Source organism: Pongo abelii, chromosome 2 (genome assembly GCF_028885655.2).
Source record: "Pongo abelii isolate AG06213 chromosome 2, NHGRI_mPonAbe1-v2.0_pri, whole genome shotgun sequence".
Lineage (NCBI taxonomy): Eukaryota > Metazoa > Chordata > Mammalia > Primates > Hominidae > Pongo > Pongo abelii.
This window is the reverse complement of record NC_085928.1, coordinates 204557916-204573608: the sequence shown is the minus strand read 5'-3', so window position 1 is coordinate 204573608 and position 15693 is coordinate 204557916. Positions and strand designations below refer to the sequence as shown.

At 45.0% G+C, this 15693-nt stretch overlaps 1 protein-coding gene across 1 annotated transcript in view; it reads right to left on the bottom strand.

The window, feature by feature from the left end:
• The window catches only part of LOC112132638 (uncharacterized), a 98736-nt gene that overhangs the window by 57949 nt on the left and 25094 nt on the right, over nt 1–15693 (bottom strand). The window contains exons 3-4 of the mRNA XM_054551177.2: nt 11729–11821; nt 10205–10249 (exon numbers count right to left, since the gene is read on the bottom strand). Of these exons, the coding sequence (XP_054407152.2) occupies nt 10205–10249; nt 11729–11821 (138 nt within the window). The remainder of the gene's footprint in view (nt 1–10204; nt 10250–11728; nt 11822–15693) is intronic.

Below are 15693 nucleotides of genomic sequence, written 5' to 3'. Positions count from 1 at the left end.
GACGGAAGTATAATAAAGCAAAGTGCATTCAGATGTCCTGTGAGTAATTTCAGATGGCTGACATCCAGAGGGAACTAGGGGACAGGAAAAGAAGAAGCTGGAGCAAGCTCATGAGTAAGTGGACGTGAATGTTTCTAATTTCCTCTTGCTAAATGCTTTCTCACACACTACGCATTTTGCTGGCGCAATCTTACTAATTTGTACTTTCTGGTGAAGTCCAGGGGAAAACTTCTCATTAGGAAGTAATTCCCAGATTGAGATGCAAAGGTTGAGAAGAGTCAACCAGACAGAAGAGGAGATGAGTGTTCAGGCAGAGGAAGCTGTGTGAGGTGTCATGGCTGGAATTTCCTTTCTTTCTTTCCTTTCTTTTCTTTTCTTTCTTTCTTTTCTTTCTCTCTCTCTCTCTCTTTCTTTTTCTTCTTTCTTTCTTTCTTCTCTCTCTCTCTCCTCTCTCTCTTTCTCTCTCTCTTTCTTTCTTTTTTTTTGAGACAGGGTTGCTGCCCTATCACCCAGACTAGAGTGCAGTAGGGCGATCTGGGCTCACTGCAACCCCCACCTCCTGGGTTCAAGCAATTCTCCTGCCTCAGCCCCCCGAGAAGCTGGGATTACAGGCGTGCACCACCACGCCTGGCTAATTTTTGTATTTTAGTAGAGATGGGGTTTCACCGTGTTGGTCAGGCTGGTCTGGAACTACTGACCTCAGGTGATCCGCCCGCTTCGGCCTCCCAAAGTGCTAGGATTACAGGTGTGATGAGCCACTGCCCCTGGCCCATGGAATTTCTGAGGAACTGGCTGGTATTGAGGATGGCTAGGTAGAAAATGTAAAGGGGGAGGAGACACAAATGAGGCCAAACAGGGTGGCAAAGACCAATCCTTGTAGGCCACATTAAGGAGTTCAAACATTACGGTGGTTATAAAACCAATCAATGAAAAAGAAATGACCAAATATCCCCTCTAGGCAGGCCATGCTCCGGGGGCAAAGAAGATACAATGATGCCCAATATGATTCTAGCCTTCGAGAAGCATACAGACTAGCTGGGAAGGTAAAACGTGAGCAAACATAAGGAAGGTGATCAATGGTTACTAGCCACATATAACAAGAGATAAATGTGAAATGCTGGAGTTTACAAGAGAGAGACAACTGGTTGGGTAGGAGGCAGGGACAGTGGTAGGGAGAAGGGACGGGAGTGGGGCCTTAAAGAATGGGTACACTAGGCCAGGCACAGTGGTTCATGCCTGTAATCCCAGCACTTTGGGAGGCCGAGGCAGGTGGATCACCTGAGGTCAGGAGTTTGAGACTAGCCTGACCAACATGGAGAAACTCCATCTCTACTAAAAAAACAAAAGTTAGCCAGGCATGGTGGTGCATGCCTGTAATCCCAGCTACTCGGGAGGCTGAGGCAGGAGAATCGTTTGAACCTGGGAGGCGGAGGTTGTGGTGAGCCGAGGTCGCGCCATTGCACTCCAGCCTGGGCAACAAGAGCAAAATTCCATCTCAAAAAAAAAAAAAAAAAGAAAGAAAAAGAAAAAAAAGAGTTCTCAGTGAACACTCAGTGTTTCTCATTATTTTGCACCTCTTCTACTGAATGCAGTCGTTCTCCTTTGTTAGGTCAGGAACCCATGAGAGCATCTGACTGAAAAATCACAGACCATCACCCTATCCAAAAATGCATATATGGGCCAGGCGTGGTGGCTCACGCCTGTAATCCCAACACTTTGGGAGGCCAAGGCGGGCAGATCACTTGAGGTCAGGAGTTTGAGACCAGCCTGCCAACATGGTGAAACCCCGTCTCTGCCAAAAATATAAAAAATTAGCTGGGTGTGGTGGCACACACCTGTAATCCCAGCTACTCAGGAGGCTGACATAGGAGAATCGCTTGAACCTGAGAGGTGGAGGTTGCAGTGAGCTGAGATCGTGCCACTGCACTCCAGCCTGGGTGATAGAGCAAGACTCTGTCTCAAAAAAAAAAATGTATATAGGTACACATGTATATGTACCATTTTGCAATATCAGGGTGCTGAAACTTCATAGGTGGCTGAAACTTGCAGTCTTCAGGTTGAGAATTCCTATCCCTCTGTGTCCAGCAGACAAGTGCTATCTGAAGCCCACGGGGAATTGAGACAAAATTCCAACACTTCTACGTTATTGAGAGAAAGGATGAGAAGGTATGAAACAAATTTTAATGACGAATTTTTGTGGATTTTCGAAAGGCATAAGTGGGATGATTAATAATAACAAAAAAGCTCTGTTTATATATATCATAAAACACACTATAAATCTGCGGGATTCAGTCTCCACTTGTGTATCATCTGACACAGAGCTGAAGGTGGAGGAGAAAGGTTAACCCTCCTCATTCCCTTCCCCACCCCACGTACAGTTGGCCTTTTCTGGTCAGGTTTCCGAGGCAGTAAGCATTTTCCTGAGCGCCTACAATGTGCCAGACACTGTTCTGGGTACCTGGGTAGAAAGAAAGATCTTGAAGACTCTTGCCCTGTAGGGAAGTTTATAGCTTGGGGAGCAGGTGGAGGAAGAACAGAAAAAAAATCACACTAATATTTAATTACTTAAAAAAATTGTTTTTTCAAGGCTGGGTGCGGTGGCTCATGCCTGGAATCCCAGCACTTTGGGAGGCCAAGGCTGGCAGATCACCTGAGGTCAGGAGTTTGAGACCAGCCTGGCCAACATGGTGAAACCCCGTCTCTACTAAAAATACAAAAATCAGCCGGGCATGGTGGAATGCACCTGTAATTCCAGATACTCGGGAGGCTGAGATAGGAGAATTGCTTGAACCCAGGAGGTGAAGGTTGCAGTGAGCCGAGTTTGCGCCACGTCACTCCAGCCTGGGCGACAGAGCAAGACTCTGTCTCAAAAAAAAAAAAAAAAAAGTTTTTAAAATAGAGACAGGGTCTTGCTATGTCGCCCAGGCTAGTCGCCAACTCCTGGACTCAAGTGATCCTCCTGCCTCGGCCTCCCAAAGTTCTGGGATTACAGGCCTGAGCCACTGTGCCTGGTCCAAATCACACCAATAAAAGGAGTCATAGGATGTGTTCAAATAGACTTGTGGAAAAGCTGAGGCAAAAGGAGGAGGTACTAATTTTGCCTGGAGGCAGAACTAGAAAACAGCCCTGAAAAATGGGGAGGAGGGGCAAGAGTCAGGAAGCTTCGCAGGTGGGGAAAAGCTCCTTTTTCTCCTTTTAGCTGTAGGAAGGTAGAATTCCTGGGTCCCTCTTCCTGCCTCCACTAGTCTTATCACCTGAGTTCGACACCAGCTATTTCAAAAAGAGAAAAGACCCAAGGATGTACAACCTTCCCTCCAGTAATAAGTAAAGGTGGTTACCAGGTGCGAGGAGCTCTGCCAAGCATTGCCCAACTGTCACCTTTAATTCGTACAACGGAATGGTGGTGTGTACTATCACCATTTTCCTGAGAAAATTGGGTTTCAGAGCTAGAACTTGTCCCTTGTCACACAGTTATGGAGTGGCTAAGCCAGAACTGAAGCCGAGTCGGCCCAACTTCAAAATTCACCTTCTGGCCAGGCATGGTGGCTCACACCTGTAATCCATCCCAGCACTTTGGGGGGCCTAGGCAGGGGAATCACTTGAGTCCAGGAGTTTGAGACTAGACCGGGCAACATGGCGAGACCCTGTGTCTACAAAAAAATGGGAAACTTAGCTGGGCATGGTAAGCATGAACTTGTAGTCCCAGCTATTCAGGAGTTGGGAAGATCTCTTGAGCCTGGGAGGTTGAGGCTGCAGTAAGCTGAGATGGCACCGTTGCACTGCAGCCCAGGTAGTCTGGGCACCAGAGCAAGACCCTGCGTCCAAAAAAAAAAAAGAGAGAGAAAGTCTTCGTTTGTTTAGCTTTTCTGTGGCTTCAGTCTTTAGTTTCCTTTTTGTTTCTTTATTTTTTGATTTATTTCACTACGGAAAATTTCTAACACAAAAGGAGACAGAATGGTATCATAAACTTCCGTGATTCTATCACCTAGGTTCAATAATTAAGAATTCGGCCAGGCGTGGTGGCTCACACCTGTAATCCCTGCACTTTGGGAGGCCAAGGTGGGCAGATCACCTGAGGTCAGGAGTTCGAGACCAGCTTGGCCAACATGGTGAAACCCCATCTCTACTAAAAACAAAAAATTAGCCGGGTGTGGTGGTGGGCGCCTGTACTCCCAGCTACTTGGGAGGGTGAGGCAGGAGAATTGCTTGAACCCGGGAGGCAGAGGTTGCAGTGAGCCAAAATCGCACCACTGCACCCCAGCCTGGGTGACAGAGTGAGATTCCATCTCAAAAAAAAAAAAAAAAAGAATTCATGGCTAATCTTATTTTATGACTAATCCCTCCCTGGATTATTCTGAAGCAAATCATATCATGGTATCATTTTCACCCATAGACTTCAGTATGCCTCTTGGATCCCTTTTGCTTGATAAGTTCCTCCTCCTTGTAATGTATTTGTTGAAGAAGCTGGGTCATTTATCTCATGGAATTTCTCACCATCTGAATTTTGGCGATTGCATTCAGCGGTATCATTTAACATGTTTCCTGTCCTTGGCATTTCCTGTGAACTAGTAATTGGATTTAGAGTAGTGATCAGACAGGTTAGTGATTTTTGGCAAGACTACTTCATGACTGTTTTTCATCGGGAGGCACTAATGTATTTGTCTTTTGACCGTTATTGATGATCAAAGTCCAGCCCTGTTAATTTACTAAAGATGGCAAAATGGTGATATTTTAATCCTTCTAGTCTTTCTTTGTTTAATAGCTGTAATACATCCAAAAAAGAAGGTTTCCCTGATCATCTATGCAGTTAACCTAAGCTATATTTGTCACTGGAAAGGTAATACAAATGCTTCTCTCTCTTTATTTGCCAATTTTCAAAATAACAAATGGATACCTAGCATCCACCAAAAGTGACCAATAGATTTAATTTTTAAAAAGCATGAATTCATGGTTTTGAACATATTTGATGAGCTTCAATTCATCACAGTTATAATTCTTATTGATGCTCAAATTATCCTATTCTTTGATTAGTGGGGGCCTCTTCAAGTTGACTGAGTCTGGTTTTTTTTTTGTTTTTTTTTTTTAAGGGATGGGGTTACTATGTTGCCCAGTCTGGACTGGAACTCCTGGGCTCAAGCCATTCTCCAGCCTCATGCTCCTGCCTCATCCTCCTGAGTAGCTGGGACTACAGGCACCTAAGTCTTTGTGATAATGTTTTTTTTTTTTTTTGAAACAGGGTATCGTTCTGTCACACAGGCTGGAGTGCAGTGGTACAATCATGGCTGAAGGGACCCTCAAACTCCTGGGGTCAAGTGATCTTCCTGCCTCAGGCTGCAGAGTAGCTGAGACCATAGGTGCATGTCACCATGCCTGGTTAATTTTTCAATTTTTTGTAGAAATGGGGGTCTCACTATATTTCAGACTGGTTTCAGACTCCTGGGCTCAAGCAATCTGCCCTCCTTAGCCTTCCAAAGTGCTGGGATTATAGGCATGAGCCACTGCAATAATTTTGTTGATTGCAGCCAGCAGTATGATTTAACATGTTCTCTGTCCTTGACATTTCCTATAAACTAGAAGTTGGATTTAGAGTAGTTGATCAGATTTAGGTTAGGGATTTTGGCAAGACTACTTCATGACTAATGTTTTTTATCAGGAGGCACATAATATCTGGTATTTGTCTTTTGAAATCACCCTATTGTTCTTGATAAATGCTTAATTATCGGGTGTATAATATGATGTTCCAGGCTCATCTTGTACATCTCTTTCCCAGGAGCCCAGATCTGGAATCAGCCATTTTTCTAAGGAGCCCTGCTTTCTTTTAGTAAATGGCATTTAGAGATCATATTCTGTGTGCAAGAAATGCTTGCTTTTGAATTGATGATGGTTTCTAGAAAGGATTTTTTACAAGCAAATACTTTATGGGTTCTTACTAATAGTTCTATTTCAAATTTAGGTAAGACTAAAATGTTTCTACTTAACTTTATTGATCTTATATCCATACCTGGGATGTAAAACATCCCACTTTTCAAAACAACATAATTACTCATTGCTTTATCCTATAATACATGCAAAACAGTCTTACCAACTGTATTAGTCCATTTTCATGCTGCTGATAAAGACATATGCAAGACTGGGAAGAAAAAAAGGTTTAATGAACTTACAGTCCCACATGGCTGGGATGGCCTCACAATCATGGTGGAAGGCAAGGAGGAGTAAGTCACATCTTACATGAATGGCAGCAGGCAAGAGAGACAGCTTGTACAGGGAAACTCCCACTTTTAAAACTATCAGATCTTGTGAGACTCATTTACCATCATGAGAACCACACAGGAAAGACCCGCCCCCATAATTCAATCACCTCCCACTGGGTTCCTCCAATGACACATAGGAATTGTGGGAGTTACAATTCAAAATGAGATTTCGGTGGGGACACAGCCAAACCATGTCATCCTGCCTCTGGCCCCTCCCAAACCTCATGTTCTCACATTTCAAAACCAATCATGCCTTCCCAACAGTCTCCCAAAGTCTTAACTCATTTCAGCATTAACTCAAAAGTCCACAGTCCAAAGTCTCATCTGAGACAAGGCACATTCCTTTCACCTAGGAGCTTGTAAGATCAAAAGCAAGTTAGTTACTTCCCAGATACAATGGGGGTACAGGTATTGGGTAAATACAGCCATTCCAAATGAGAGAAATTGGCCAAAACAAAGGTGCTATAGTCCCCATACAAATCAGAAATCCAGCAGGGCAGTTAAGTCTTAAATCTCCAAAATGATCTCCTTTGACTCCATGTCTCGCATCCGGGTCACGCTGATGCAAGAAGTAGGTTCCCATGGTCTTGGGCAGCTCAGCCCCTGTGGCTTTGCAGGGTACACCCTCCCTTCTGGCTGCTTTCATGGGCTGGTGCTGAGTGTCTGCCGCTTTTCCAGGCACATGTGCAAGCTGTCGGTGGATCTACTATTCTGGGGTCTGGAGGACAGTGGCCCTCTTCTCACAGCTCCACTAGGCGGTGCCCCAGTTGGGACTCTGTGTGGGGACTCCAACCCCATATTTCCATTCCACACTGCCCTAGCAGAGGTTCTCCATGAGGGCCCTGTCCCTGCAGCAAACTTCCTGGATATCCAGGCATTTCCACACATCCTCTGAAATCTAGGCAGAGGTTCCCAAGCCTCAATTCTTGACTTCTGTGCACCCACAGGTTGAATGCCACATGGAAGCTTCCAAGGCTTGAGGCTTGCACCCTCTGCAGCCACAGCCTGAGTTGTACCTTGGGCCCTTTTAGTCATGGCTGGAGTAGCTGGGATGCAGGGCACCAAGTCCCTAGGCTGCACACAGCATGGAGACCCTGGGCCTGGCCCAAGAAACCATTTTTTTCCTCCTAGGCCTCTGGGCCTGTGATGGGAAGGGCTGCCATGAAGACCTCTGACATGCCCTGGAGACATTTTCCCCATTGTCTTGGAGATTAATATTTGGGTCCCCATTACTTATGCAAATTTCTGCAACCAGCTTGAATTTCTCCTCAGAAAATATAATTTTCTTTTCTATTACATTGTCAGGCTGCAAGTTTCTGAACTTTTATGCTCTGCTTGCCTTATAAAACTGAATGTGTTTAAGAGCACCCAAGTCACCTCTTGAATACTTTGTTGCTTAGACATTTCTTCCACCAGATACCCTAAATCATCTCTCTCAAGTTCAAAGTTCTGCAAATCTCTAAGGCAGGAGCAAAATGCCACCAGTCTCTTTGCTAAAACATAACAAGGGTCATCTTTGTTCCAGTTCCCAACAAGTTCCTCATCTCCATCTGAGACCACCTCAGCCTGGACCTTATTGTTCATATCACTATCAGCATTTTTGTCAAAGCCATTCAACAAGTCTCTAGGAAGTTCCAAACTTTCCCACATTTTCCTGTCTTCTTCTGAGCCCTCCAAACTGTTCCAGCCTCTGCCTGATAACCCAGTTCCAAAGTTGCTTCCACATTTTTGGGTATCTTTTCAGCAGCACCCCACTCTATTGGTACCAATTTACTGTATGAGTCTATTTTCATGCTGCTGATGAAGACATACCCAAGATTGGGAAGAAAAAGAGGTTTAATGGACTTACAGTTCCACATGGCTGGGGAGGCCTCACAATCACAGTGGAAGGCAAGGAGGAACAAGTCACATCTTACATAGATGGTGGCAGGCAAGAGAGAGAGCTTGTGCAGAGAAACAGTCTTTAAAATCATCAGATCTTGTCATTTACTATCATGGGAACAGCGCAGGAAAGACCCACACCCATAATTCAATCACCTCCCACTGGGTTCCTCTCATGACATGTGGGAATTGTGGGAGTTACAATTCAAGATGATGTCGGGGTGGGGACACAGCCAAACCATATCACCAACACTACCACATTTCTCATTTCATTACTAAAAATGGTTTCAGATATTTCACAAGGTTTTTTGGTTTGGTTGGACTGGGTTTGAGTTTGGTCATTAGGGGATCTCCCATTAGGAATATACAGTGGAATTCCTGAGTGTTAAGGTCATTTGCAATAGTTTCTCACTGTGTAGTTACACCATCAACTTAACAGATTGAGTTGTTTCATTTTGTCAAGTCTAATTTTGTTTTATACTTTTCTAAAGTACTATATCCACAAACTTCCAACATAAATCTATAAAACAAGATATATTTAGAAAAGTCTAGCTTCTATCCCAATCCTCTCACTTTATTTCCTCTCTCCTCCTATGTGATGTACGGTATATTCATATTCCCCTCTCCAAAGATAGCATATTATCAGAATTTTCTTCACCTGGCTTTTTACTCATTAGGTTATATCCTGGCGATCACAACATAGAACATAGAAATATGCCTCATTTCCTTTCAAAGCTGCATGGCACTCCATTATGCGTAGGTCTCCTAGTTTATTTACTCTTTTCCCTATTGATGGGCATTGAGTTATTTCCAGTCTTTTGCTACTACCAATGTTTCTGTAATAAATAGCCTTATATATATTAATTTTTGAATTTTTGACTGTGTGTCTTTTTTATTTTTATTTTTTTTAGAGATAGGGTCTTGCTATGTTGCCCAGGCTGGTCTTGAGCTCCTGAGCCCAAGTGATTCTTCCACTTTGGCCTCCCAGAGTGTTAGGATCACAGGCATGAGCGACCACATCCAGCTGAGAGTGTGTCTTTAGGATGGATTCATAGAAGTGAGATTTCTAGGTCGAAAGGTAAATGTCTATCTAAAATTGCTGGATATTGCTGCATTGCTCAAGAAACTTATTCTGTTGTGGAAGGAATTATAATGAAGGGATTAGGAAGTGGAGGAAGAAAACTGAGACCTCCCTGAAGGGCTGACATCATCCTCCCTATAGGAAGGACCCACCTTGACAGGTGGTTTGTTCACATGCAGCTGAGAAGATTAGGGTGCTTTTCACCCCTCCCAAATCCTCACTGAAAGGAGGTGGTGCCACTCCTCACCCTGAACCTGTTGCCATGCCCTGCCTCACCAGCTCCTTAAAAGGAAGGCAGTGGTTAATTTTAAAGCAAAATCAATAAGCCTCATAAACTAAAAAGTGGAAAATAACCTAGCAGCTTATTATCATCCAATTTCAGTCAGTTCACTCCCTCAGGAAAGCAGATTGCAATCAGGAGATGGTGCCATGTAACCTGCAGCAGCGTGTTTGCAGAGGACAACCCAGGGTCGAACAGGCCACCTCCCTTAGCTGGGAAGACGGCAGGCCACGTTTCTCAGCACTGTTTTTTCAGCTTCTGATGACACTGAGGATCTCCTGGAGAGTTCCGTGACAGCAGAGCAAGGAGTTTTGATTTCTGAGTGTTTCCCTGGAGCAAGGGCCTGCCCTGTTGGCCACAAGCACTGTCTGGTGAAGTGTAGATCTGCCAGGCTCCCTGATATGCTTGTTCCAGCAAACTGATGGCACTATCTCTGATGCCTCCACCAGATTTTGCCACTGTCTACCTTGGATTGTCACCCGGCATAGACAGGCCTGGCTTTGCATACAAGGCTATACATTGTGGGGGATTGGTCAGAGCGGTGGAAAAACTATAGGGAAAGGATGCAAACCTTCTGAAAGGTCAGAAGGTTCTGCAGAGCCTGGGGGGAGAATAGCAGAAAGCAGCTGTTCTATAACCCTGGGGCAGAGGGCAAGGAGTAGGTACAAGGGAGTGTGGGGGAATTTATCTTAAACAGGCTTGTTTACTTACGTTGACCGGGAACTGACTGTTGATCATCCGCATGCATGATGTTCCCTGAAAGGGGAATGATAAACGTTAATTACCTGCAGGTTGTGTTGGCTCCAGGTTTTCGTCATTGTGCCTGCACTGAATAAAAGCAAGCAGCTCCAGCTTTCGGGCTGCTCTCTGGACACCAGAGCCAGGCAGTCACCTAGCTGCTCTTACACTGCATACCTCTGTCTGAGTACTCATTTCATCCGTCAGCCAGGCTCTGCGGGACAGACCCAGCAATACATGCCCTGAAGACGGGGGTCCTGTCAGCATCACCTCTGGATCCCCAGGAACCCTGGTGCTGACACCAGGGTTTACCACCAGCTGGTAAAACTAGGGCAGCCTAAAAATGGGAATCCCTTCCAAGACTTTCATGAGGATTTACAGACGCAGAGCTGTGGTATGGAGCCCTTCGTAAAGTATCAAGTCAAATACAGATGCTCCTCAACTTAAAGTGGGGTTACGTCCACCGGGCATGGTGGCTCATGCCTGTAATCCCAGCTATTAGGGAGGAGGAGGTGGGAGGATAGCTTGAACCCAGAAGTTCGAGACCTGCCTGGGCAATACAGCAAGACCCCGTTCTCCACAGAAACGAAAAAAGACAAAAATAATAACCAAGCAAGTGTAAGATGGGGTTATATCCCTGTAAACCCATCATCAACTGAAAATATCATTAAGTTAGTCACCATTAACTCAGGGACTGTCTGTACAGGCATTGTTATTATTAGAGTAAGCACTTGATAAATGCTTAACAAATGAGTAAATAAATAGTGGTGTGGAAAAAAAAGGATGATGAGAATAAATGTCCCCGAGGCCAGGCGTGGTGGATCACGCCTATAATCTCAGCACTTTGGGAGACCGAGGTGGACGGATCACTTGAGGTCAGGAGTTCGAAACCAGCCTGGCCAACATGATGAAACCTCGTCTCTACTAAAAATACAAAAATTAGCTGGGCATGGTGGTGTGAGCCTCTAGTCCCAGCTACTCGGGAGGCTGAGGCAGGAGAATCACTTGAACCTGGGAGGTGGAGGTTGCAGTGAGCCAAGATCGCACCATTACACTCCAGCTTAGGTGAAAGAGTGAGACTCTGTCTCAAAAAAAAAAAAAAAAAAAAAAAAAAAAAAGAGTAAGTGTCCCAGGAGTTTCAATTAGTAGAAGGGGGTGGGGGGGCAGTGAAGTAGGGTGATTGGAGGATGGTTGGGTTTGGAAGGATTCGGAGATGTTGGCATATGGGAGTGGGGAACATTTCTAGGAAGGGAAAATTTACATTCACATTCAGTTTAGCAACAAGCACTGTTTATTTGCAGCAACATTCTGGTCAGAGGAGTCCTCTAAGTAAGTTGGGAGAAACAGTACAAAGGTAGCTAAATGATCACTAACACCAATTGTGTCACTTTGTGCTGAGTGACCTCCTTTAATCCTCGTGACAGCCTCATAAGAGGGTATTATCACACTCAAGTAGTAGATGAGGAATGTGAGACACAACAAAGTGCATTAACTTACCTGCAGGAGAGTGAGAGACAAACCACTGAAGAGCCTCGAATGCCCAACCAGGAGTTTGAACGACCACAGTCAGAAGGGAGTCACTGAAGAGACCTGAGCACAGGAGTGACATGGTCATATGGGTGCTTCAGAGAAACGCAATATTGTATAGTAGCTGGGAGTTTGGATTTTGGCACCAGACCACTTGGTTCTTCTAAAATCCCAGTTCCGGCCAGGCACGGTGGCTCACCCCTATAATCCTAGCACTTTGGGAGGCTGAGGTGGGCAGATCACCTGAGGTCAGGAGTTTGAGACCAGCCTGGCCAACATGGCGAAACCCTGTCTCTATTAAAAATACAAAAATTAGCCGGGCGTGGTGGTGTGTGCCTGTAATCCCAGCTGCTTGGGAGGCTGAGGCAGGAGAATTGCTTGAACCCAGGAGGTGGAGGCTGCAGTGAGCCAAGATCACATTACTGCACTCCAGCTTGGGTGACAGAGCAAGACTCTGTCTTGAAAATAATAATAATAATAATAATAAAAAATAAATAAAATCCCAGTTCTGCTCCTTGCTTGCTGTGAGATCTTACAAATATTATTTAACTGCACTGAGCCTCAGTTTCTTCATCTATAAAATGGGGGTAATAAAGGCATCCAGCTTATGGGGTCTTTTAGAGGAATAAAATAACACATGTAGAACACAGTACAGTGATGCCATGTATGTGTATGACAACTGTAAGTTATCATGAATATGTTAGCTATCTACCGGGTGGCCTGGAGAGAGGTCAGAGGTAGGGGGCAGCAGCAGGCACAGACTGAAGGCTAGGGTGGAATAGAGAGTAAGATATTTTAAAGCAAGCCTTAATAGGAATCATTACTTGCACATGTGGGATAAGAAAAATACTAAAGAATGACCCTCAGATTCCCAGTCTTTTCCTTTTTCTTTACTTATTTGCCCTTTTCTTTTAGTTTCTCAAGATTCCCAATCTTTTTATTTATTATTATTATTATTTTTTGAGATGGAGCTTCACTCTTATTGCCCAGGCTTGAGTGCAGTGGCACAATCTCGGCTCACTGCAACCTCTGCCTCCTGGGTTCAAGCGATTCTCCTGCCTCAGCCTACTGAGTAGCTGGGATTACAGGCATGCGCCACCACGCCCTGCTAGTTTGGTATTTTTAGTAGAGATGAGGTTTCATCATGTTGGCCAGGCTGGTCTTGAACTCCTGACCTCAGGGGATCTGCCCACCTTGGCCTCCCAAAGTGCTGGGAAGCCACTGCGCCCGGCCAAGATTCCCAGTCTTATCCACTGAGAAGAAAAGGGCTTCTGTCCTTCCTGTAGAAGACACATAGCCATAAAGGGGGGAGAAAAAAAAGGATGAGGGGGCTTCCGATAGAAACGTGAAAACTCGGAGAGAAGCTAGCTTTTTGGAGCAAGATCACACTTTGGGAGGGTGTGTGTATGTGGGGTGGGGGGTTGTCAAAAGGATCCTGGGTTCTATTGCCAGCTCTGCCACCAGTTGGCTGTGTCCCCTTGCCAAAAACCTCTTTCCTTTTCTGGACTTCAGTTTTTAGTCAGTGAAATTAAGCTTTTACACTTGAGATCTTAGAATTCTCTCCCAACTCAGATGTTCTCCAGTTTCACCTGATCACTGTATAGCACTTGAAAGGGAGGATGGTGCTAATAGCCTGGCTCTTAGGAGCCTTCTTTAAAAAAAAAAAGAAAGAAACAAAGATTTTTAAAATTTATTTAATTTTAATTTCTTTTCTTTTTTCCTTTTGTGAGACAGAGTCTCACTGTCACTCAGGCTGGAGTGCAGTGATGCGATCTTGGCTCACTGCAACCTCTGCCTCCCAGGCTCGAGTGATCCTTTCACCTCAGCCTCCAAGTATCTGGGACTACAGGTGCACACCACCATGCCTGGCTAATTTTTGTATTTTTGGTAGAGATGGGGTTTTGCCATGTTGCCCAGGCTGGGCTCGAACTCCTGAGCTCAAGTGAGCTGCCCACCTTGGCCTCTCAAGGTGCTGGGATTATAGGCGAGAGTCACCGCACTCCACCTGTAAAAGAAAAATTTAAAGTAGAAATGGAGGGGTTTCACTATGTTGCCCAGGCTAGTCTCAAACTCCTGGCCTCAAGTGATCCTCCTGCCTCAGCCTCCCCACGCACTGGAATTACAGACACGAGCCATTGTGCCCAGCCCTTTTCTTGAGGTTCAAGGCAAGGTGATGGGAAGAGGCAGCAATGTGAGAAGAGGAAACCTCCTCCTTCTTTCTTCCTGCTTGCTCCCTTAAATGTTGGACCTCAGGCCCTGCAAGAGACCCCTTGGCCAGGCTCTCCAAAACAACCCCTGCATGGATCCTCCCATCACTCAAGAGATTCTGGGAACTGGTGTCAGAGAAAGTCAAGTGCAATGTTGATTTTATTTAGCTGCACTCTCTTCCACTTGATTGGTTCCTGACTGGGCTTTTGTTTTTCTACCAGATTAGAGAAGAAAGGGAAGGTTGTTTTTAAAAAGTTCACTATCCTTAGCAACAGTGAAACCAGAACCCTTGGTGGTGGCTGGGGCCCAGCAGAGCCTGTGTTTACCCAGAGGGTGCACTTGGGGGTAGGAGGTGGAGCATCACCTGCCCAGGTGTGTGGCCTGGACCTGGCCTCAGGCAGGTGTTTAGCACCTTCCATTTAGCACAGCCTGAAGGAGAATGGGCACCCACTCTTCTGGGAAAACCTGTATTTTGAAATGTTTTACATAAAATAAAACAGAATAACCAGGGCTGAAGAATGCACATGTCGAATGCAAACCAACACCTGGAACGACATTTGATCTGAGGAAATGAACCCCTTGGAGGAATTTTTTTTTCCCAAATAAAATGCCAGTTATGTAACACAGCCAAATAGTACCACAGAGACGGTGCCCTCTCTCTCTTGTTTTATTTTTATATTTATTTTATTTTTTAATTTTTGAGGCAAGGTCTCACTCTGTTGCTCAGGCTGGAGTGCAATGGTGCATTCATGGCTCACTGTGGCCTCGAACTTCTAGGCTCATGTGATCCTCCTGCCTCAGCCTCTCAAACAGCTGAGACTGCAGGTGCATACCACCATGCCTGGCTCATTACTTTTTTGTAGAGATCTCCTTACGTTGCACAGGCTGGTCTCAAACTCCTGGCCTCAAGTGATCTGCTGGCCTCAGCCTCCCAAAATGATGGGATGGCAGGTGTGAGCCACCGTACCTGGCCTTCCCCTTTCTTATGAGCTGGCACCTGTGGCAAGACCATTTCCCTCAGGCATTGACAACATGTAGGAATTAAACGAAGGGATTCAAAATTAATTCTAACATATAGTGACTCATACTCGTTTTAACTTTAATTGGTCCTCAGACTTAATGATAGAGGACACATTCACCTTCAATAGGCTTCTTTCAGCTCACACAGAATCAGCATTATCATTCCTGTTAGCAAACATTTATTGGGCATTTTTGTGTTAAATAAGATCTTGTTTGTCTAAAATGTTTTATATACTTTAAGCACCATGCAAAGATGATACTGTGCTTGGTGGATTCATGGACTCCAAAAATACCATGCTCTGTATTTTACAGGTAGGAAAACTAAGGCCCTGGAAAGGAAGAGACTTACTAATCATCTTTCCCTATTTTATTTGTCTTTGTTTCTTTCTTTTTTCTTTATAAAAAATTTTTTTGAGGCCGGGTGTGGTGGCTCATGCCTGTAATCCCAGCACTTTGGGAGGCCGAGGTGGGCAGATCACTTGAGGTCATAAGTTCGAGACCAGCCTGGCCAACATGGTGAAACCCCGTCTCTACTAAAAACACAAAAACTAGCCAGGCATGGTGGTGAACACCTGTAATCCCAGCTACTTGGGAGGCTGAGGCAGGAGAATCGCTTGAACTCGGGAGGTGGAGGTTGCAGTGAACCAAGATTGCACCACTGTACTTCAGCCTGGGCCACAAAGTGACATTCTATCTCAAAAAAAAAA